Source organism: Perissodus microlepis, chromosome 9 (assembly GCF_051167445.1).
Source record: "Perissodus microlepis isolate ML-2025 ecotype Zambia chromosome 9, ASM5116744v1, whole genome shotgun sequence".
Taxonomy (NCBI): Eukaryota; Metazoa; Chordata; class Actinopteri; order Cichliformes; family Cichlidae; genus Perissodus; species Perissodus microlepis.
In genome coordinates this window covers 16,428,599-16,453,757 of record NC_140469.1, presented here as the reverse complement: position 1 = coordinate 16,453,757, position 25,159 = coordinate 16,428,599, and the positions used below count along the sequence as shown (strand labels likewise).

The 25,159-nt window shown below is 41.9% G+C and overlaps 2 protein-coding genes and 1 long non-coding RNA gene across 3 annotated transcripts; 2 read left to right on the top strand and 1 right to left on the bottom strand.

Annotated features, from left to right (window-relative positions):
- Positions 1-15,162: 15,162 nt before the first annotated feature.
- Positions 15,163-16,510, top strand: rrs1 (ribosome biogenesis regulator 1 homolog). The gene has a single exon (XM_084939257.1). The coding sequence runs from the start codon at positions 15,220-15,222 to the stop codon at positions 16,252-16,254; it is 1,035 nt and encodes a 344-aa protein (XP_084795383.1). The 5' UTR covers positions 15,163-15,219; the 3' UTR covers positions 16,255-16,510.
- Positions 16,511-19,318: 2,808 nt separating this feature from the next.
- On the top strand, positions 19,319-22,699 carry LOC146380283 (vexin-like). Its single transcript, XM_084939258.1, has 5 exons — positions 19,319-19,500; positions 19,761-19,792; positions 20,248-20,415; positions 21,133-21,215; positions 21,813-22,699. Exons 1-5 carry the CDS (start codon positions 19,434-19,436, stop codon positions 22,057-22,059), a joined length of 597 nt encoding a protein of 198 aa, XP_084795384.1. The 5' UTR covers positions 19,319-19,433; the 3' UTR covers positions 22,060-22,699.
- On the bottom strand, positions 22,549-25,098 carry LOC146380282 (uncharacterized). The gene is made up of 2 exons (XR_014801287.1): positions 24,995-25,098; positions 22,549-23,139 (listed from the first exon to the last, which is right to left on the bottom strand). It is a non-coding gene; the product is annotated as an uncharacterized LOC146380282 (long non-coding RNA).
- Between the last annotated feature and the right edge of the window lie 61 nt (positions 25,099-25,159).

Below are 25,159 nucleotides of genomic sequence, written 5' to 3'. Positions count from 1 at the left end.
ATAAAGGTTCATTCATGCTCAGATCTTTTCATGGCTCAGGGGTGCAGAATTTGAGCTCCGTACGCCAGGTTTCTCTCGTCTTTGTGCACAGACGTTAGATAAAAGTGGTTTCTGAAAGGCAGCACCACCATACATTCGATCTTTGTATGCCCAAGGTCACAAAATGCAGTTTTCTCGGGAATGAGCGACCGAGGTGCTGGCTCAATTTAGTGGTCTTATTTGAGGCGGCACATTGGAGGCACTTAACCACGACAAAGTGTCCATTTATGACCAGCGTGCTGCTTTGCTGATGCACTTCTGTCCACTTTGGGTACTTGCTGTTCTGATTTCTGGAAGTCTGGTTAGTAGCCTCACATCAGGTGGCTAACATGCAATCACCACTTTAACAGTAACAATGCTGAAAATTAAATAGTAAATGTGATTTTCGAGCTTTCTAAACCTGCAGACACCTTGTGAAACTCAACCAAATTGCTTCACTTACTCAAACTTCAGGGCGTGGAAGGGGAAAAAAAGTAGAGATTACATTTACATTTCAAAGGGAACATACCAAGGCTTGAGGGTCCTTGCATAGATGTATGCGATCCATATTATTTATAGCTCAGGAATGTCCCCCGGGACGCTGATGCTGCTCGGCGTCTGTCAGGCCACAAGCGAGGACAGTTAGGTGAATGTAGTTTGCAATTAGTGAGCCAAAGGGTTCCACAGTGCGTGACCAACATTTAATCACTCCATTGATCCGGCAACTATTTGGAAAACGAAGCGAAGCAGCTGACGGGAGCCGGTTTTAGACACACGGAGCAGGTAGACTTTATATTATATCTACGATTATCTGCTCCAGCATGAATGTGATCACACTGGGATGTTTAGCATGCCGGAGACAAACTGACACTCTGTTAGCAATAAGTGACAGAGGCTGAGAGAATGAGTGGAGCAAGGTGACTCCTGCCCTTTTGTTAATGAGCACCGCTCCTCTGGCTCATTCTAACACCACAGACTGATCTATGAGTGGCTGCTGTTGAATGCCGCAGGAACAAAGTCCCTATTCCCGGGTGGATTTCTTGGAATCTCACTCCATTCTGCCTGTGACAGCGGTGCATGCACATGTACACACACACACACACAAAGAGCAGGACCATCAACTCCTGCAGATGTCGGTGGACAAAGAGGCAGAATTGGAAAAAGGCAAACTCCAAAGCTGCTGCTGCTCAAATAAATTGATCAGCTCATGAAAATGAGAAGTCAAGTTTATCCCTAAACTTGCACTTTGTTGTCACTGACTTGGAATCGTCATTTACGTCCTTCCGACTCGAGTCTCCCACTCAACACTTTCCGGCTGCGTTCACAGATGAATAAGAGTTTCTGAAGTTTAATAGACAGATGAAATGTCTCTGCAGATCCTTTTTGAAATATTAGTGGTGCTTGACTCGCAGCCCACGAGGGAGACAGCAGCACTTCCACGGCATCTCAGCGCATCTTGAAAAGGCCAATTTGTCACTTGTCAGAACGCATATTTTTGTTTGAAACAATTTCTTTCGGTAATATTTTTTTACATTCCCCCATGGTCCATTGCCATCAGATCATTTGGCGTCACGTTGAATAGCACTTAGTGGCTAAAAGCCCTCTTGTCTTTGATAAAGCATGTGAAGGGTACGTCATCAGGGCTGCTCGCTTCCTTTTTTTTTCTTTTTCGAAGCCACGTTTCACCCGAGCTCATCATTCGTGATTGAAATTTTGCTGAAAAAAAAAAAAAAAATTAAAAGCGCTGCACATGAAATTACATACCTAATTTTCAGCTGGGTTTCATGCACATAATATCTGTTGTAATCATGCTTTATTCACTAAATAATGTCTGATTGACCGAATTCTACATCCCTTCTGCAGAAAACAATTTCCCTGTGGAATTAGTGGCTGTCTGCATTCATTAAGCTCAGTATTGGTCTAATTATGCGCCAGTGAGCACCTACGGACTAATTAACAGGGGATCAATAAGGGCCCTGGATGCCTCTCACGTAGGGCCCCAACACTCACCCCCCTCATTAATGGAGGTGCACCGAGTTTTCAAAGAGGATTTCTCTGGCTCTTTCCTGGGGGCTGGATGACACATTAGGCTGAGGGTTTGGCAAAAGTTGGTGTTTCTCCTCCTCTCTCTCCCTCTCTTTCTGCATTAATGCGTGTCAAGCAAACTGATTATAAGCATGTGAAAATTACCACAGGCTCCAGAAGAAGATGGCAAACTATTTAAGGGTGCTCTACGAGTCTTCAGGCCCGGTGGAGATTTAACATGATTATGGATGAAAGGCTGGAAGGACCTGTGACAGCACAGATTTAGCCATTATGTCGGCACTGCACTGAATTTAAAGGAATAGTTCAGCCACCTTTAAATATATTTTTTTGATTTCTTGAGGGGATTTTAATCAGCTGTACAATACATCTGCCTATCAGCACCACTGGCTGCTAGCATTAGCCTCATATTCACCTGAGTGGCATCAGTATTCCCCTCCAATCATTATTTTTCATAAAGCGCCCCCTTTAAAGATTATTTTAGCTCTGAAATTAAGTAAATTTAACCGAAAATCCTTTAGCTGCAGAGGCTTTAGCAGCCAGCTGGAGATTGGTGACAGCTGTTGCAGGTATAGCATTTATCAGAAACTGTCATGGCCAATTAAGTGTTGGTGACAGGAGCATTGTGGAAAGCGCTGGACACAAATGGATGAGGAACGCACCAGGCAGGGTATGTCACGTCAGAGATGATTTGACATGGCATCTCCCAGGAGCCTCTAAGGGATACAGTGCTGCATGATTTAGAGAGTCAATTATGCAAGTTATTGATGTGCTTTTAATCAAAGCTAAGGCATCTTTCGATTTCAGAATTTAGGAGTTTGCTGTTGGAAACTGAGGAACTGCTTTTGCAGACTGCCTGATTTTAAAGAAGTGGAATGACATTTCAGCTAATTATGAGTGGCTGAAGTGAATGAAAAAGAAAGGAAAGCAAATCCTTGTGTAAAGAATTGAGTACTGTTGAGCCGCTGACCGCACAGTGGGTGCTGTTTGAGGTGCAAACTGGAGCTTCATTTGAGCCAAACACTAAAAATTTTACTGATAACTGTGATTCGAGCTATTTCTTATACTTTGTAACTTTGTAATATCTTTCCATTCTCTTCCGGTTAGGCTATGCAAACTGGAGTAAATTAAAAGGTGCAATGAGCTTTATGTAGACAATATTTCGGTTTGAACCCAGTTTGACAAATCCTCTCAGATGTAAAAATATTATTTTTATTATTACTGTTATTATTGTTATTTAAACAATTTCAAGATACATTTCTTTTTTCCCTATTTGGTTCGTAACCTTTTACCTTTTGAATTCAGGCTAGACGATATTAGAGTGAGAGAAAGCAGACAGTTGGAAATGCATTTAATAAAGGTCATCTGTGTAGAGGGAGAGGTTATGGACTAGGCTAGACTGTGCCTTGTGAATCTGTCCTGGCTACAGATGGATATCATGTCTGTGTCTAACTACACTATAAAGCCACTGTCACGTCACCTATTATTTAATGAACTCTTGTTGCCTCAATTTTTACTATTCAAATCTAATTTTTCTGAAGCAAGATTATATTTAGGTGAGTTATCATCTGAGGGTAAAAAGCATACGTATAAAGCATGGTACTTTCATAAGCCTGCGACCAACGACATCGATAGGCCTTCTTGATAATTCAAGTTAAAGGACGTAGAAATAAAATACAAGACAGGCTGTTGGAAATATGTCATATAAGAGTATTAACATCACACCGGCATCACAAACACAGTCAAGCAGTAATACAAATTAGATATAGCTGCCTGTGTTGGTACTCACCTGTCAGATACAGTGGCCATGTCTGTAATGATGCAACATTCAATCCGTTGTAGGGTTTAAACAGGTCAGCTATAAAGTGATTCTACCCCTCCTGCACAGCTGTCATAAAGGCAAAGATTGGCTATCAAAACAGTGCAGATAGGGCTTAGTCAGGGCTACGATACATTAACATAATAAAAGAAAAGTTGGAAACAAAGGCTTTCCCTTCCTAATTTCATAGTTTTGCAATTTTGCATTTTGTCACACTTAAATATTGCAGATCATCAAATATAATTTAACATTTGTAAATTTGTCCACTCTTCTTTGTAGAATTTTTTTAAAAATTCAGCCACATTGAAGAGTTTTCAAGCATGAACATTCTGTTTACGGTTGTGCCAAAGCATCTCAGTTTGATTAGGGCAGACCAAAATCATCATTTTGACTTTTTATTTGTTTGTTTGCTTTAGTTTGGTGTTTTTTAGCCATTCAGAGATGGACTTGCTCGTGTGTGTTTTTTTATCGCAGTCCTGCTGAATAACCTAAATGTGCTTGAGCTTGGGGGCATGAAATGATGGCTGGATGTTCTCCTTTAGGATTTTCTGGTTGAGAGCAGAATTCATGGGTCAGTCATGACACAGACCATCACATTACCACTACCACATTTTGACTGTTGCTATGATGTTTTTATGAAATCCTGTTTTGTTTTATGAAGACGTAACAGGACTCAAACCTTCCAAAAAGTTATTTTCCCTGCAGTTCTTTAGATGTTGTTCTGGTTTCTTTTGTGACCTTCTGGATGAGTTGTTTATGCACTCTTGGAGTCATTTTGGTAGGCTGGCCAATCCTGGGAAGGGTCACCGCTATTCCAAGGTTCACCAGAGTCTTAAAGGGTAACAAATGGCTTTAACCCTTTCCAGATTGATAGTGACTGTGTTTCTCATCTCTTCTTGAGGTTATTTAAATTATGTCATGATGTGTTGCCTGGGTGTGGACAGTGAAGCTAAACTCAGCTTTCCAAAAAATGTGGTTAATCAGAGTTAATTCATGATTTTTGATGTGGGGGTATCTTAGGTTATTTTCGTCTAAAATTCGTTTGATGATCTGAAACAAGAAAAAGGACAAATACTTTTCACGGCACTGCAGATTCCCGGTCCAGGCTAAAGCAAACGTGTGAATAACGTAAACTTTCAACTCCTGCAGTTGCAGAAAGACTTGTGGTCGTACTGAAGTCTATGGAAAGACTGTTGTCTCCTCTTTTCCTGTATAATGTAGGTAAACACTTTCCTTATGGGCTCAATTACTAGTTAACAACTAGTCAGTTGCAAGTCATGTAACTCGGGATGAGGATGCACTGCACTCAGTTTGTTTTAGATCTGTCCATCCCTCATCAGATCCAGTGTCAAAATAACAAAACGGCGATGATCAGCTTTACGTTGGGGCTTCACGATGGTCACAACGGCTACTGTCTATGCTAATTTAGGCAGCAGGTAATGAAGTGGGTACTGCTGCAATGTCCTGAGCTAAAAATAAAAAGGCCTTTCATTGGTCTGGATAGATGTAGTTACCTGCTAAACGATACTCTTTGTTCACTTTAAATGATTGATGGAAACGACACAAGAACGATTACTGGCTGTAGCTTAAGTAGGAGAGGTTGTGAGGGAACTGGCTAAACAGTGTGCAAGGTATAACCGATGATGTCACTGTGATCAGACCCCCGCAGTGCTGCTGAATACAAAACTGAGGGATGACCTCTGCAAGCTTCCATAACACCAGGCACTACCCGGCTCTGTCGGCTTCCAGCATCCAGCATGAAGCCTCTACAGCACACACACACACAAACACATGCGTAATGCACTCGCTTGCATCATCATAACCCCTCTCACATAAACACACACACACAGAATTAATGTGGCTCGAATGATATCTCAAGGACTCGGTTTCCACACCATGCTGGGTCTAGGAAGCAGGCCAGGTTTTGGGGTGAACTGTCTCACTCGAGTCAATTGGACAAACAAGGGGCGCACTTCCGGGAGCCTGTGGCTTTGTTTCCTGCTCACCTGCAAACGAGACACCTGATGTGTCTTGGCTCCAGAGAGCTGGGTAATACTTGCCACTACTTGCCACCTTTCACCCAGATTTTGCAGTCTATCCTCTGACTTCTCAGAGTGTGAGATGCCATGGGGTGCAGGCGGTAGTTTGGGAGCAGCAGGTAGCTGTGAGGCGTTACTCAATGCCAAATGATGTCTCTGTCTCGACTACAGCAGATCAATAAAAGCTCTGACCTTGGCTGTCAGCCAGCTCAACTCTGTTAGCAAAGGGAACGCTCATGAAACAGGAAGCGCACAATAGTGTGTGAGCTTAGCAGCTAGGTCATTTGAATTTTTTGTCTGACGTGAGCACCCAAGGGCGGCAATTATTGATTCTTGTCAGAAAAATCCTGTCATATGATGGTATTTCTTTTGGCCTCGGTGATAAAATCAAATGTTTGCTATGTCTTTGAGGAATATTTTAAGTCTCCCATTGGCCTCTTTGACACATGTTGAATCTGAAAGTTTCTCATTTGCGTGCTCAGTCACTTTTGTTTCCTGTAGAAAAAGCAGACTTCGCCCTGTAAAACACATTTTACAATCATGTTTTTCTTTAAAAATAACCGACATTCCTCTCAATCCTATTAACGAAATACCTCCTCTGTCCTGCAGCTAAGTAGGTCAAAGAATTTTACGTAATAACGCAAGGACTATAAATACACAAGCAAACTGTCAGCAGCTAATCATGTCTGATTTACGCTGGGACGATGCTGATGAGACTATTTTTCTCCTCTGTATCTGGGCCCGCAGCGCTCGCACCTCTCTGATGCTAACTGGTCAACTTTTAGAAGGAGTTTAAAGCCTCAGGCCCATTTTTGCATGAATGGGTGTCCTTTCTTTTCCCCCGTGACTCATGGATCATAGCGTTTACCAGTCAGTAAGTATTTAAGGATGCCTTAAAAAGTGAGGCATGCAGATCTTTAAATAACCGGTGTTGTTGCTGGAACATATACAATGTTTTTTAGAAAAAAGGAAAAAAAATCTTTAAATAAATTCAGTGAATGCGATATTGTAATGCTAAATTATAAAGCTCTTTAAATAATGCAAGGCACTGATCCTGTCAGGCAGTTTGTTCCTGCTTAGTGAACCATTCATAAGCCGTGCTCATTCATAAAAAAACACAAATGTGCAAAGGTGATCAAGGTCTTTGTTTATTACATGTCCGGATGTATTTTACAGTAAAGAACTATTATTATAATTAGGTTGTTATTATTAGTAGATTTTTGTGCTCGTGATTATTACTTCAGGTGTTCTCTTTCTACTTTACTTTGGATTTTTAATACAAAGAGCATCGTCATCTCATCTGTTGCGTTAGTGTTTTACACAACTTACACAGGGCAGGTGAGGCCATGCACTAACAGATCATTCAATATAGAATTCAGGAAAAATATATGAATTTGATTTGATTTATTTAACTTTTACACACAGAAGGTGCCCACAGATACACTACACCTCTTTTCTGCAGGAAAACAGTGCTAAATGGGCTCTTTCTGAGCAAAATATCATACAATTTACACTCAATAGAGACTAATAAGATAAAAAAGTGAATGGATAAAATGAAGGGACGTTGATGCTAAAGAAAGTGATCAGAAAGTTGAAAGGGTACATCTGGATAGCCTTCATAATCTTCACAAGCTCCTTTCAGTTAAAACTAAAATACAGACAGGTAACAAATTAAAGTGTTCTTGCCCACCAGCTGCTGCCAGAACAGCCTAACTGCATCTTGGCATTGACTCTACGTCATAAGATAAAGGTGATCACTCAGAGCAACTGGGTATTGATTTGTAGCAACTCCCCTCTCCAAGGAGACAAGTGGGAACAGACCTCTGCGGTGAGATTTATCTCAAACATAACAAAGCCACAGAATATCCTTCAGTGTTTCACTCTGTATATTATTATAATATCTGTATATTACAGTGATTAGTTTCTGAATCACTACGCCAAAAATCAGGACCATAAATAAACATCGACTAAGAAGTCATAAAATTAAAAAATAACTTCCTCATTTTGTCTTTTTTCCTATTGTTTTACACTTTGCATTAACTGCAATACAAACTCAGATGAGACTCACTCGGTTGCAGAACATCAAATGTCCCCTGCAAGTCCCAAATGCCTCTCTTTCCCAGACGCATTGAAAGAAAAAAAGGGGATTAGACTGAAAGTAACAAATAAAAATAAAGAAATCTAAACCTTAAAGGATTTTTTCACATGAAAGCAGTAATGTTTTATGGAGAGAACTCTTTTTAAATCTTATCCTATAAGCCCATTTAAAATCTGGGGAGATGGCAGCACTGAAAGTGGGAATGTCTTTGCTCCACGGTCACAGCTCATAGAGGACTTTATCCTGCCTGTGACTGTGTATCCTCTCAGAAAAGAAACACCATGGAAAAGTAATCCCACTTGCCTGAATTCACCCTGGATCAAAAGTCAGCAAGAAAGGAAACGAGCACAGGAGGCCAGCCAGCTAACGGGTGGACTGTGCTTAAATTGGGTAATTTTAGATGAAATATATCCACGTCACACAGGACCTTATAGCCTTCTCTAAATCACGACAGGGACTTTGGGCCACTAATTGCACATTTCCTCCTCACATCTAACAAACACAGCATCGCTTGTGACCTTATCTCTGTGCCTGTCAGAGTGTTAGCATTCACATGGCAAGTGTGGCGATGAATGTAATTACTGGAGCCCAAAATAATAACACCATCGTCTTTGAGCGACCAGCAGCCAGTCAATTGTAACAGAGCCCCACCCTCCCTCCTCCAAATTACATGAGACAAAGACAAAAATAGAGTCATTATCGTCCTGGGTCTGTGGGAGAGACCCATTCAGAACAGACTGGAGAGAAGGGATGGGATATTAATAATTCAGGGTTTTAATCTTTCACGATAACACTTATAGTAATCCTATTATAAAGTTTATTACAGGCGCACAACTTTAAAATGACACCAAGCAAAGAGAAGTCAAAGAGAAGTATGCAATATGCATACACAACTCTCCATTTTTTAGTTTTATCACGGATCTTGAGGTGTTCCCACACCTGATGTTTTTGTCACTTGCTTAGTAATGTTCATTATACAGGATTCCCCTCAAATTATTTCCATTTTTATGTTCTGGAAGAACTGCTTAAAGTAATTAAAGAAAGAGAAAACACGCGCACCTTCTGTACTGCTTGGATTTTTACATTTTTTTAAGGTTTAGCGATTCAAAAGGAGCACGAATCAATTTATATATCATTGTATTCTGATTCTAACTTAGGTTATGACCTTCAAACAGCAGCTCAGACTGCTGTGGAGCGTTGATTGAACGATATTATTACTGGTGTGTCAAGGTCTGAAATGAGCTTTTAATTTCATGTTTGGAGTCAAACATAGACAAAGAATACATGAGTCCTTGAATCTCATCTTGTGGGCATACATGTGTGTATGCGTGCATGTATGCTTGTTCATTATACTGGTGCGACGTATGCGCTTTCATACCTTTACCTTTGTATTTTCCATGTATTAAATGTGCTCAATGAGCAAAGCTGCCTTCAAAAACGTGAAAGACCTGCAATTATATGAGAACTGATTAAACTCTTCTGGATGATGACGGCCAAAGAAAGAAAAGCTGCAGTGCTCAGTGCAAACATGCCCAGCGCTGCATCTCTTACTCTACAGGGTCCACTAAGCATGTAAAAGGTTAAAGTTCATGACAGTGCAGTTAGAAAAAAACTGAACAAGTATGGCTTGTTTGCAAGGTTTGGCAGCAGAAAGCCTCTTTTCTCTAAATACAACACGGCAGCGCAACTGAGGTTTGCAAAGTTGCATCTGAACAAACCACAAGACCTCTGATACAATGTCTTTTGGACAGATGAGAACAAAAAACAAACACAGCATATCAGCTAAAACATTTCATATGGACTGTTGAGCATGGCGGTGTAGTGGCAATGATTTGCGCTTGTTTTGCAGCCATAGGATCCAGACACCACGCAGTCGATGAGCCAACCATGAACTCCTCTTTATACCTAAATATTCAAATGTGATCCATATGTCCAACAGCAAACCTGCAAATCTACAGCAGAGTGGCTGAAAAGGAAAGAATCAATGTGTTGCAATGGTCCAGTCAAAGTCCAGACCTCAACCTGATTAAAATACTGAGGGAAGACTTAAGAGAGCTGTGCACAAACAAACACTCGTAACCCACAATGAACTGAAGCAACACTTTAAAGAAAAGTGGGACAATATTTCCCCAGAACAACTTGTGAGACTGATAAAGTCATGTAGAAAACCATTACTTCAAGTTATTGCTGCTAAATATGCTTCTACAAGCTACTGAATCATCGAGTGTGCTTCGTTTTTCACACGCTGCTTCTTCATTTTTACTTAATTTGTTTTAAATAAATAATGACACTGTTTAATACGTCATGTGCTGCGGTTCATCCTGGGTGTATTTACCTAATCTTAGGACTTCTTATGAAGTTGTGTTAGTTTGAGTGTGTAGAGCGATGTATGAGCTGAGTCTCATACTGAGGAGGTGTTTTGCTAAAACAGTGAAAGTTTGTCTGTGTCAGAGTTATTTGGGTTTGTTAATAATTTAATTTGTTTTTAATTAATTTGGTTTTTCAGCTCAGTTTAGTTTCAATTAGCGTCTGGACTGGGTTTGTTTGTTTCAATTTAGTTTTTATTGTTTCAGCATCTGTAATGAAGGTGCATCACTTTGTAAACAGCAGATATTTGCACATGATTAACTCTGACACTGTCAAGATGAAAGAAGTCGCCCAACAAGCAGGTTTATGAGATTTTAGCTGATACTGGTGAATTACTGCTCTTGGAATTAAAATATATCCTATTATGGCGAGTTTGGTTAGGTCAAAAGAAAATTATTATTTTAATTTGTCCCTGAGGTGATGTGAGGCAAAGCCGTTTAAATTAATGAGTGAAACATTTGAAAAAGTTTCAGGTGGCTATAGAGGAGACACACAGACATAGTCTATGAAGGGTTAATGGAGATTAAAGATCAGATGCAGGTGCTAAAATCAAATGCCACCTGTGGGCAACATGGTTTCATTCTGTATTCTTACATTTTGGGGACGCAAAGGGGGTGGAGGGTGTCAGTTGGTCTCAGGATCTCGCCTTTGCTTTTTGTCTCTGATGTGCTTCAGCTGGCTTGATTGAGCCATGACGTCCAGCTCATACTGGGGCGGTTTGCAGCCGAGTGTGAAGCTGTTGGGATGAAAATTAGTACCTCCATGTCTGAGGGCGGAAAAAGAGTGGAGTACCCACTCTGGGTAAGGAACAAGTGGAGCAGTTTAGCATCATGAGTGAGGGGAGATCTGCAGCGATGCTGAACTGGTGAACATGAAAGTGAAACTGTCAGTTTAGTGGTTGATCTATATTCATACACTCACTTATGCCCACAAGCTTTTGATACTGACTGACAAAAGGAGACTGCAGACACAATCAGCAGAAAAAAGCTTCCTTCAGAGGGTGGCTGGACTCTCCCCTAAAGATGGGATGCAGAGCTCAGTGATTCAGCAGAAACAGCCATTAATCCTTCGCATCCAAAGGAGCCAGCTGAGTTGTTTTGGACTGAGATGTCTCCTGGACACCTCTTGAGAGATTTGTTTGGGGATGTCCTATTGGGAGGAAACCTTGTTTGCATCTCTCGGCTGCCTCAATGTCCCCCTGAATGAACTAGAAGGAGCTGGTTGGGGACAGGGAGGTCTTCTCTGCTTCTCCACAACCCTGATCCAGACTCGGATAAGTGGGAGTGGATGAACAGATTAATGGATGAATGGATGGCCATTCTAACAGTATTTTTTATGACAATATTGAGGTTTATCTCACAGTCTAAAAAAATCAGAATAGAAAATGGAAGATAAGACTGTGATATAATTTTGAGATCAGCGGCGCATCATGCATGTTGTGTTGATCAATTTAACCAAATTGACAAATGCTTAAATTTTAAATTTTTCTCATATATTTCTATCTTATTTTAGTTTGTTTTGTAAGTACATTACCTTCAAAGGTTTGGTATTACGTACACAGATCTGTGTTTCTGAACAAACAACACATTTATTGTTATTTAAAATAACAATAAATTGATCATAAATTATGCAAGTGACTATTAATGATTCATTGAATTATTCATCCTTATTGATTTTTCATCAAGAATCCATTTTCAGCAGCCATCACTCAAGTGTTCCTCAGCCATATTGTGTTCCCTGATGTTAAAAGACGTATTGAGCTTTAGGAAAAATAACAACTATTCCATTTGTGTTAGCACTGTTAAATTTTCCTCCATCCAAGGTCTGTATTTTTAAAAATTTTAATATTTTCCGTTTACAATACTTTAAAACAACTAGCAAAGGGGAACTGAGGGAAACTAACAAAAAGTTTTCAGAATAAAAAACATTTTGTTAGTTTTCCTCAAACTGGGGCCAGCAACACATAAGCACATGAGATACACAGAAAACACAATATAGAAACCTGGAGAAACCACGGGACTTGGAAACATGAGAAGTGAAGCAGTGGATGATGAGCAGATGATCCAACAAGGAACAAAGGAAAATGCACACAATAAAGACAGAGGGTAAGGAAGGAATACAGAAGGGAGAATATGACAGAAGGTAGACACAGCTGAACCTAATCTGACAAGGACAAAGAGGAAGCAAAGCGGCACTGGCGGTTGAGTGGTTGGCGGAAATGGTGTGGCGCGGCAGCTGCAAGGCAATTGAGGAGTTGTCGGTATTGCATGGCAGCCACAGGCGGTTGAGCGGTTGAGCAGTTAGTTTCGTGGCTCTCAGCCACAGGCGGTTGAGCAGTTGGCGGTGTGGCATAGCATGCCAACTGCTGGCAGTTGAGTGGTTGGCTTCACGGCCGCTGCAGGTGATTGAGTGGTTGAGCGGTTGGTTAGTGGCATGGCAGTCGCAGGTGGTTGAGCGGTTGGAGGAGTGGCACAGTGTGCCACCTGAAGGCAGTTGAGTAGTTGGCTTCGTGGCAGCCGCAGGCGGTTGAGCGGTTGGTTAGTGGCATGGCAGTTGCAGGCGGTTAAGCGGTTGGAGGCGTGGCGTGGCAGTCGGTTAGTGCCTTAATGTGATGTGGCAGCCGCAGGCGGTTGAGCGGTTGGAGGCGTGGCAGCTGCAGGCAGTTGAGCGGTTGGTTAGTGGCGTGGCAGTCGCAGGCGGTTAAGCGGTTGGAGGCATAGTGTGGCAGTCGCAGTCGGTTAGTGCCTTAATGTGATGTGGCAGCCGCAGGCGGTTGAGCGGTTGGAGGTGTGGCAGCCGCAGGCGGTTGAGCGGTTGGTTAGTGGCACAGTGTGCCAGCTGAAGGCAGTTGAGTAGTTGGCTTCGCGGCCGCAGGCGGTTGAGCGGTTGGTTAGTGGCGTGGCAGTGGCGTGGCAGTCGCAGGCGGTTGAGCGGTTGGAGGCGTGGCGTGGCAGCCACAGATGGTTGAGCGGTTGGTTAGTGGCGTGGCAGTCGCAGGCGGTTGTGTGGTTGGCGGCCCGACGTGGCAGTCGCAGGCAGTTGTGCGGTTGGCAGCCCGACCTGGCAGCCACAGGCGGTTGAGCGGTTGGTGGCGCTCGTACAGGTCCATGTCTGCTGGGTCCATAGTGTGGTCAGATTTTTTGCAAGGGCAGATCGTGTGGAGAAAAGAGTGTGGACCCAAGGCAGACAAACAGCAAGATAGGCGAGAGTTTAATAGATAGCCAGCCTTTATTCTTGGCTGCATGAAAATACTACAAAACAACTAGTGAAGGAGAACTGAAAAAACTAACAAAAAGCTAAACTTGGGACAGCAAAACATAAGCACATGAGATACACAGAAAACACAATATAGAAACCTGGAGAAACCTGGTGGAGTTGGAGCTGCAAGGTGACCCAGAGTCAAGGTTCTGATGTAATCTGATGTTCTGCTGCTTAGCTGAGACACCAGGGTCTCCCACTTCTTTTTTTTCTAAGGTTAGACCCCCTCCAACCCTCCACACATGTGATTTAACAAATGCGGTGCTCAAAAACAGCAGGAACATTTTCAAGTATGCTAACATAAATTAGCCCCCAATAAATTTTCATTGGGTAACACAGTGTTTAACTGAAACACAGGAATGACTGCTAATAATAGACACTTTTGTGCCTCTGTATAGATAATCCATTAAAATCATGAATGATTTACTATGAATGACTCCATTAATTTTCATTTACACCATTTCTTGTCAATTCATTTTTTTTCTATAGAAAATAAATGTATTTTTTATCTAAAACAAGAACATTATAGAACCTCAAATGGGTTTTTTGTTTTGTTTTGTTTTGTTTTGTTTTGTTTGTTTCGTTATTTCACACGCACATGTCAATTTTAAAAACACCTTTAGACCTTTTCATTTTGGAAATGTTTTTATTGTTAAAGACAGATCATTTTTACATGTGGATCATTTTTGTATAGAGTAATGAGAAAAAGCCCATGTGCCACTTCTCATTTCTTTATATTTTGCTTGAAAAAAAAGGGAATTGGCAGAGTGATTTACTGAAGCATGTGCAAATATATATAAATACATGTATATACAGCATATATGATCAAAGATTGAGTTTGTACTCCATTTTCAGTCCATTTATTCTATCCACGTATGCTTTTACTGAAATGACAGTGTGTTTGGTTTCATTGTCATGCTGAAAAATGAAGATGTTGCTAATTGGACAATTTCCAGATGGTGTTGCGTGGTGGATCTGTATCTGATCACTTTAGACAAGATCTCCAACACCCCTGGATGAAATGCAGCTCCAAACCATGACGGAGCCTCCACTGTGTTTTACAAATAACTGTAGACACTCACTGTCGTGCCTCTCTCCTGACGACCTTCCTGCATATTGATGAGAATCTGAACCAAAAATGTCATATTTGAATTCATCACTCCATCAGATCTGCTGCCACTGATTTTCAGTCCAGTTCTTGTGTAATTTGGCATGCTTCAGCCTTTTCTCCCTGCTTCCCTTCCTTAAGAACAGCTTCTTGACAGCCACCTTTCCACTGAGACCATTTCTGGTGAGGCTTCAGTGAACACTAAATGGATCACCTGACGGGCCAGATCCATCTCTCGGGTCCAGTATCAGGTCTTTGTGGATTTTTCTTCATGTGTCTTGAGGACATGACTTTCAGATACCGTCTATCTGTTGTATCTGCGCGTCGCTGTTACGCAAAGAAATGAAACGACAGCGCGCTCCTGTGGTCACGTGTCAAACTGCAGCTCGCCGACTTTGACCCGGAAGCTCTTTTCACTGACCCGTGTGTTTTTCCTGCCTCACACGTGGGGTTTTCAGCACTGAGCAACATGGCAGCGTGCAGTGTAGAGGAGTTGTTGGCTAAAGCTGAGGCGCAAGAGGCGGAAACGCTGAAAAGCATATCAGTCCAGAAAGAGCTGGACCTGGAGTTTGACATCGGGAACCTGCTGGCGTGTGACAAAAACCGCATCGAGCCTCGCGACCTCCGGGAAAAGAGCAAAGAGGACTTTCTGCGCGCTCTCGCTCGCGACAACACGCAGCTTCTCGTCAACGAAATATGGAAACAGCCCACGGAGAGGGTCGAGGAGGCGATAGTGGCCAAACTGCCGGAGCCGACGACCCGGCTGCCCAGAGAGAAGCTACCACCGAAACCCAGACCTCCAACAAAATGGGAGCAGTTCGCCAAGCTGAAAGGCATAAAGAAGAAGAAGAAGACCAACCTGGTGTGGGATGAAACCGCAAAGGAGTGGAAGAGGCGCTGGGGCTACAAGAGGGCCGGCGATGACACCAAAGAGTGGCTGATCGAGGTGCCCGAGAGCGCAGACCCGAATGAGGACCAGTTCGCCAAACGCGTCAAAGCCAAGAAGGAGAGGGTGGCCAAAAACGAGCTCAACAGGCTGAAAAACATCGCCAGATCGCAGAAAGTCAAGATCCCTGCTGTAACCCTGACCCCCAAAGCCAGCCAGTCCAAAGACGAGCTGGCCAGAGCCGAGAGTGTGGCCAAAACCTCCACAGCATCCTTGGGGAGGTTTCAGGACCGCCTGCCCAAGGAGAACCCAGCAAAGAAGGGCAAGAAGAGGAAATTCGAGCCCCTCATTGGCAACTTTTCTAATGAAAAGCAGAAGCAGCTGGAGCTCCTGAAAGTCATGGACACTAAGAAGCCCAAGTTGGACATCACCAAAGCTGTGAATAAACAGATGAGGCAGGAGGACAGAGAGGAGGCTGCTGCAAAACACAAGAAGGCAGCAGGGAAGAAGGGACGTAAAGGCGGCAGCATGGGTGGAAAGGCCAGAGGAAAAGGTGGGAAAGGAAAAGCAGCTGGAGGGGGAGGAGGGAAGAGAAGAGGCAAACCTGGGAAGCGCTGAGGACTCTTGTGTCTTCATGTGTGTGGGTGTGTGTGTGCCTGCCTTGGCATCAAAGTGTTGGACATTCATGATGCAATATGAACAGAGCATCTGGTTTACCTGTGGCCCACGGGTGGGATGCTCCCTCCATCTATGTAAACTATGTTTACTGTACATTTTGACCGCAGCATCCATGATGATTCTTTTCGATGTATGTGTAATATTCATGAAAAAATTTCACAAATATACTTTAATATTACAGCCGAGTAGAACACGAGTGACTTGTTTTTCCGTCTTTAATTATTGCAGAAGTTATTTTTTAGTTCTGTGTGAGTAAATTGATGCTTCAAGTCTGAAACGGTTACGTTAAGTATCGTAAAGCGTTTTAGATCCTTGATAAATGAGACATATTTGAAAATAGGTTGTTTTTAAGGCTATTTTTGTTACCCTTTACATATTACTTTGTAAACTATATATATACATTCAAAATATTTGACTTCTAATTTTTAATTTCATTACGTTTTCATATGATTTATATAGTTTTAACAGAAGTTTAATGTAGTTTATGTAACTTTGGGGAAATACTTTAATAGTACTAATAAAACCAGAGTGTTTGTGCAAAACAAATTGGGATTATAAGCACTATTTGATATTTAAAAAATAAATAAATTTCTTTAAATTGGGCTCAGGGACCCACATTTATCTGTAGCCAGGAGGTCAAGAGATAATTTCCTATAAATCATAAAGGTTTGCTGCTGAATGATTGTGGCTAATCATGTCAAACTAATTAGCTCGCTCTCTGCATCAACTCGTTCCTTTGGAAGCTTCTTGCTCCAATTGAAAGAAGAACAAAAATGTGCCATCCATAAGTCAAAAATTCAGGTTATCAACTTGGTAACTTAAAAAAACTTGAAGTTATTAACTTTAAATTTTGAGATATGGATGACAGAAAAAGCTGTTTTTTCATTGGCAGAAACAAGCTTCCATATATTCCCACTGCTTAGCTTTGTTTATTAGCCAATTAGACTGTATGGACAAAAGTCCATCTGGCATCTGTCTTTACAAACATTTTTGAAAGAGTGGGTCGTTCCCTGAATTTAACCGTGGTTCTGTAGTGGGAATGCAATGAGTTCATTTGAAGTGGAAGTGTTTAGGAACCACAGGAACTCTGTGTGAAGTTAAGGTCGCTGAGGTGCTCTGCTGACTCAATAACAGCAGACCTCCAACCTTCGTCTGGCATTAACATCTGCAGAAAAACTGCGGTGGGAGCTTCGTGGCAGCTGCTGCAGCTTTGCGCATGTAGTGTAAGTATTACAAGGGTGTTTATATCTACAGCATACTTTTAGAAACTTATCCACAAACTAATTCTGATTTATTAGAATTAGTTTGTAGAACATTTCACCAACGCAGCAGCAAAATAGTACAACAATATGCATGTTCATCATTATTTCAATTTATTGTAAAAACAATGGAGTTAATAGGTGAATTTTCTGCTCCTGGATATGAACATATATGCATGTCAGAATATGAGAGTGCATAAAAAGCCATGCAGTAGCTAAGAAAAACTCAGCCAGGGTTGGTAATGTGCAACAATACCTCTTATGGTGTATTTAATAATTTGTTTGTGTGTATTTAGTAATATAAGGTGTATTTTCTGAAAGAATATGGGGGGAAAATGTGGCCTACAATGGCCCAATGCTCCCAGGGATATTTAATGGAAACGTTCAAACAGGTTTTTTTATACATACTTGTTAACTAATTTACATGGTCTTGGGGAATAGTTTCAAAGCTTCCCATTCATATTAAATGAGGCTGGTTAACTGCAGCAACAAGCTCCAGCCAGTAAATGCATGTCGGCATCAGATCAGATGTATTATTCATGTAACAGCAGAGAGGTTTTTATGCTCAGAATATTTTTTTTAAGCTGCCGCAGATTGTCTTTACAGACTCTGAGCTGTTCAGTGTTCATCAGTTTTCTTCTTCCGAGAAGCATCAGATCGGATTTCTTAGCAGCTTAGCTGTGTTTTTTTTGGTTATGTAAGGGCTTCGGTTTGGCCTTGATGTCTAGACTGGAGCCATCGTTCTGAATTAGGAGCAGTGTATAGTGTAACAGATAGCTCACAAAGCCAGAATCTGCAACTTAAGTACATTTAAACACAACACAAAGCAAACTGTGAGTGGGATTTTTCTCTCATCCAGTTGAGCACGTCTTTCTTTTGTGGTGGTATTGAGGTGTGTATTTCCACGGTCTTCACCCTTTTGAAAGAGATTGGTCTTGGAGCCAGAGTGGTTGCAGTCTAGTCAGACATTTTCCTGGACTGCTAAGGCCTCAGATAATGAGATTTATTAGTCTCCTGCATTTAGAGGTGTTTCCACTTTCAGACGGCACACAAACGCACCTCTTGCTCTGTTCACCTAGATAATCCGTGATCCCCTGACAACCTTATTTCCTGTTGACACTGATTGTAATTATTTGTGAAAATTGACTGCGCGTAATTTCTGTTTGGATTGTCTAGAAGAACAAAAAGTCAAATCCTTCTGCGTGTACTGTATCCTCACTTTGTCGCCAAGGCTGCGGGGTGCTCTGTCCAGCTCCAGCTGAGTCATCTCTCATCTTAGTGATGGATGCCTTTTTATCACTAATGCAAGCTCGCAGCCAAGCGCCTTCGCACCAGAGCTGGAGAGGGGAGGCGGTGGTGGGGTTTCAATCACCATCTGTTGAGCGGTCGGGCACTCTGTCCCCAGCCCTATCATCTTTGTCCCTGCTCACCCAGGCCACAGGAAAGTGGGGCACAGCCAATAATCAATCAAGCACTCCTGATGAGGTGAAATTATGAATTCTCATTCACATCTGAGCAAGCAGTGGCCTCTAAACTTCTTTTGCATGTGGCCAGATGGTCAAAGAACAATAGACATTGGCAGCAAGATGGAGTGGTCAAGCATGATATATGAGAAAGATGCTGCCTCTTATTCCAAAATAAAAAGCATTGGTGTGAGGTGATAAGAAAATTCTAACAATCATACATTTTCTGACATAAACTAAGATTTTACTCGTCCCTGGTCACGTGTATGTGTGTCTGTGTGTGTGTGTGTGTCCAGCTCCAGTCTGTGCTGCAGTGGATTAGTCAGCTGCATTTATTTAAGGTATTGCAGAGAGAGCTCAGTAGTCCCGGACAGTGTGAGAGCGTCCGATCTTCAAGATGCAGCGCATCTACATGCACAGCAATGAACACTTTGAGGTTTTCACCACTGTCCTTGCTCCACAAGGTGAGTGGAATCATATCTGCAGGGAAGTGTGGCTTAGCAGGACATTATTTATGTGGTTAGCAAGAGCAAGCCCAGTGCCAGCTGACCGATAAATGCCTTGTTTTCCCTCCTTCTGGACAGTGTACATAAAGATTTAACTGCACAGATGTTTATGTGCGCGCATTAATGTCGAGGTCTTCTTATGCACATTTGCATAGTAATGAAAAATGTTGAAAATAACCCTTTTTTGCTGATTCATTTCTGCTCTCGATGATAAACAGGGAGGTATCGATACAGAGCAGAAGCTGAAAAGGCAAGTTCACTTTTTTCTTAATTTCCGTCAACAGAAATCTGCATATTTAACTGCACTGATATGAAAATGAGAACTCAATTCAAAGGTTTATGTATGCTTATATATGTCAAAGACTAATGGATATGAATGTGACATTGCATCAATTTAATCAGTGTCCTGCAATACTACGCATTTAGTTTTCCAATTTCTCTCACATAATATTCAGGTGTAACATAATGAAGGGTAAACCCTGATTAAGAGTTACTATTACACTAAATAACAACTAATCCAAGTCTTCACACGTAATCCTTTCCATTCACCGACTCTGACCTGCAGGCTGTTTAAAAAAAAAGGAGCTGGACGCTGATCATGAACAAGTTCTGCCCTAACATAAATGTAGCATTGAATTTTAATCTTGCAATGTTGAATATTCAAATTAGAGTTAAAATTATTGTAATTCTCCTTTTGTCCATTAGATGGTAGTGGTGCACAGGTACAGGCCCCACTGGCCTGACGAGCTGGAGCTGTCTCCAGGTGACGTCACCCTGGTGCTGTCCAAACACGAGGAAGGGAGGTGGTTTGGGCAGCTGCAGAATGGGCAGCGAGGTTATTTCCCCGCCTCATGTGTGATGGAGCTGGGCCAGGTTGGTTGGCTTCTTGAATGTGCTCAGTAATGCAGAGAAAGTGGACAGAGCTGTTGCTGCTGCAGCTTACAGAGGACAGATTATATTTTCCTCTCTGCTCTGCTTGTCACGTGTATGTTTTAAATAAGCCAGAACCAAATGTGTGCCTAAATAAACATATTACATTCATGACAGAATTTAGAAACGCCTATGAGAGCTGTTTCCTTAAGTCAGTCTTGAATTGTTGCACATTTAATAAGGGATATTTATAAAGGGTAATTCATAAATTTCAGACTTAAATGCATAATATTTGCACTGGTTTTGGTGGGAGCTCATATTGTGCAGTGATTGACCAGAAGCAAAGAGATTTCTCACAATTTTACCTTCTCTAATTTAGCAATTAAACACTGACAAACACAGCAGGTGTTAAGAAGTATAACATGCTCCTCACTAACAGTTAATAACTATAAACTATTCTCTCACCATTCTCTGAAAAAAGTTAAAAAAATTTCCTGTATTATCAAAACGTTGATAATGTCAGTTTGATTTATGTTATTTGCTATAACAAAAAGACATGATCAAAAATTACTTCTTTGTTTCTGAACAACACAAATAAAAAAAAATCAAAAACAAGAAGAAGAAAAGTGTTTTAAATAACTCTATTTTATAATTACTGTCTATTTACTATTAAATAATTAATAAAAAGTTGAATTAAAAACATCATGTTTCCACTCTCAGGCAAATCTGCCTCCCAAAGGCCTTCGGAGGAGTTTATCTGTGAGGACTACACCCGGTGACAGTGAACGCGGCAGATATGGGAAGTAGGTGTAAACACACACATCAATAATTTCATGCTTCCCTCTTATCAAGTATATGCACACACACACACAGACACACAATCATGCACATACACCCAGCATTCGGCAGATGTTCCCCACATCCCCCATCTCCAAATCCCACCCCACTGCTCTCCGCCCAGCACCCCTGAACAGGTGGCCCCTCTCTTCCCTCATTAGTTGACAAAGAACACTGATTACTGAGCCTGCTAAGCACACACACGCACACACACGCACACAAGCTAGTCAATCCCCTTCTCACAGTGCTGCATCTCATTAGGGCCAAAGAAGAGTAAGAGGGAAAGAAAAGACTTTGTAGTTGTTGTTTTTTTATCTAAAAGAAAAAACAGTCAAGAACTATTTGATATACAGCACATTTGGTTTATTATAATAAAATCTATTACATTTCATAGCGCATACTCTCTCTCACACACACACACACACACACACACACACACACACACACAAACATACTGTACATAAGCCCACAGGCCTCTTCATGTCTTGTCTGCTCACAGTGGAATTTGGGTCATAAGGAATAAACAGGGTCTTTGTGTTTGTTATTTCCTCTTTGTCCCCCAGTGGACACATTCTGCAGGCATTCAAGAGGGGGAGCAGAGGAGGTGGAGGAGGAGTGGGGCTGGAGAAGGGCCAGGGTGAGCGTGAAGGCCCTTTCCTGGTTCGGAGCTCCCAGATCCCTTTGCCTCAGCTCGTGGCCTCTCAGCCCCAGGCACAGAGATCTCCAAACTTGCTCCACAGGATCTTGTCCAAGTGCCGGAAAAAGATTGAATGCCAGGGAGCCACCAATGGGGCTTTCGAGGGCGACTAAGAAACCCTTTTCTTTGTCCTGGGTGGCTGAGCTGAGATCACTTTGGTGAGGTTGCACTCGGGGTGGAGGATGAGGGGGTAGAGGAGCTTCTGAAATGTGCAGATGAGTTTTGAATTTCCTGATGTGGGCTTGTACTTGTACTTTATCAGGATTTTCTAGATGCAAGCAGGAGGTTGAAGGCTGAATGTAAACACCCTGATTAGTGATGTCACAGTAGTGTATGTGTGTGTGTGTGTGTGTGTGTGTTACCCACTTTATCTGATGGGCAAAGCATGCCGTGACATCACTGATGGGGGTGTTGTCTCAAGTGCAACATGCTGGAAAGTTTGAAGGTGTTGCTCTTTTCTGCCCAGTGCTTCAGCTAATCTAAAGTCAGGCTTATATTCTGAAAACTGTACATTAGTTGCTGCAATCAAAGCTCAAACAACGTAGCAGTTAGATGCAGTCAGTGAAGCAGGAAGTGATGCTTCATGATTATTAAATTTAGCCTTTTCTATAATGCTGCCTTTATTGAATGTTATTTCTGCTGTTGGTTTTGTTATGTTCCTTACTTTTTTCCTGTGATTTGTTAATGTGTGTCTATGTCTATTTAATATGCTGTAATATGTTACTGTGATAATGATAAAACCAGCAAACCCTCCGTGACTGTATGATGATTTCATTTCAGTCCAAACATGCCTCGGTGTACGACTCAATGCTTAGGCTCCTGTTCATTTTCCTTTGAACACACTGGGCCTCCCTCCTTTCTAATAGGAAGTGTGATTGAGGCCTGCTGAAAGCTTTGCCAAAAGACCAGGGATTGTGCCAGTTGCCCCAGCAACTCCAAAGCAGCTCTCAGAAGTTGCATGTAGTCTTTCTTTTTCAGTGGTGCCTCCCAGCCTTGTCCTTGTGGTGGGATCTCTATAGGGTGGGCTGTAGATTACCTTCTGCAGAGGACATAAAATCCTAACTTTGGCCTTGACCTCCACAGGGAAATACACCCCTCCTCCACTTGCTGTTTGATATTCACTGTTGTATAATCCTTTGTTATAAAGGCTGCAGGAGGCAGTCACTCTGGGGCCAGTGTTTGGAAGACATGTCCTGCACAGTGAAGAGTGTAAATGTTACAAAGACAGACAGCTCCACTCGTCCTGTAGCAAACTCTCATTCACAAGGAGAATATTGTAGCGTTTACTGTTAGAGTTTACCTCGAGCCTATGACTCACTTTTACATAGGGTCAAGGAATTATTGTGAATAACTTTGTGATTACTTCTGGAGTTTGACAAAAGAACTGAGTGTATGCACATATATACAAAGTTATTGTAAGTGTAGCTGGATATCGGGTATAAAGTATGGAGGATCAAAACTGTCAAAATCCAAAATAAACAATAAAAAACTAATATTTTTAAATGAAATAAATAAATAAATAAATATGTCTACAAATGCACCAAAAAGAATTGAAAACATTTTTGTCATTTTAAATTTTTACATTAATTATAAAATATGGCAAAATTATTATTTTTTACAATTTTTTAAATTAATATAATTGAGCTTAAGTATCTTATTGCATACATGGCTCAATACATGAGCGGGGCACCAAAAGGAATAGGCAGGAATGCCAGAGGAGCAAAACACCAAGCAGTGGTAGACAGAACAGTGGCCTGAAACTGCAAGACCAAGCTCACCAACCTGTGCACTGCCTGGACTGACTGTAAGAAACCCTATGCCCAGTGCCCCACACATGGATCCTGGATGCCTAGAACTGTACAAGATCAACAGGATCCTAAGAGCCATCCTCAGGAATTCAGTGGGGATGTAGCGAACAACTCCAGAGGCCAGCTTCAAGCCAATAGCATAAGTCAACATCAAGTGTGGAATCTGCCAAGGAGATGGTCTGTCCCCTCTGCTGTTCTGCATAGGCCTGAACCCCCTCAGTGAGATTATTGAATGGAGCAATCATCAGCCACCTCCTCTACATGTGTGATATCAAGCTGTATGCCAAGAGTGAATGAGACATCAATGCACTGATCCATACCACCAGGATATACAGCGACGACATTGGAATGTTGTTCAGACTGGAGAAGTGTAATAGGATGATGACAAAGAGAAGGAAGCTAGTCAGAGCTGAGGGGACTGTAATACCAGAGGACAGCTACAGCTACAAGCTACAAGTACAAGTGGTCTGGAAGTCACAAGGTTAAAATGGGACACACCCCCTAGGGTGTTGGGTAATGAATGAGCTAAGGTCCTGTGCGACCTCCATATCAAGGCAGACAAACTGGCGATGGCTAACCAACTGGACATAGTAGTGGTAGAAAAGCAGAGGAAGATGGCTGTAGTGATAGCTGTAGCTATACTAAGTGATAGCAACATCAGGAAGAAGGAACATGAGAAGCTCGAGAAAAACCAAGGCATGAGAGAAGAGCTTGCAAAGTTGTGGAGGGTGAAAGCAACGGTGGTCCCCATGGTAATCGGAGCACTCAGTGCAGTGACCCCTAAGCTGGGCAAGTGGTACCAGCAGATCCCAGGAACAACATCCGAGATCTCTGTCCAGAACAGTCCAGAACAGTCCAAGGAAGGATCCTCAAGCTGCCAGGCCTCAGGTAGAGGACCCGATCTTTCACAGAAAGAACTGAATTCTTTCTGTGTTCTGTATTACTGACTGTCATTAAAAGTGTCAGAAGGTGAAAGATGGAAAGATGAAAAATCAAAAATAAAGGAAATAAAGATGTGTAAGTAAATACATTGAGATAATACTACAAAGGTAAATTAATAAAGAAGCCGAATGAAACATTATTATCATTTTTTTATTCTTTACATAATTAACACATACATGTATTTTTCCATTAAATTTTTTATTTAGCAGCATCAGTCCTCCATACTGTAGAGATAAACTTTCCATTCAAAGTAAGTCATAGCCTGGCAAATCCCCAGTCAAATGTGAGCCTGACTTACCTCACATGGCGCAGACACACACAACAGTGGAAACAGTGACCTATATAGAGCGGAAAGGCCAGTGTCCAATTTTAACACACACACAGATACAGTCTCCCGCCTAAAAGGCTCCTATCCCTGTTGTGTTGTGCTGGGTGTCTTTTGGGTGGTGGGGGAGGAGAGGTG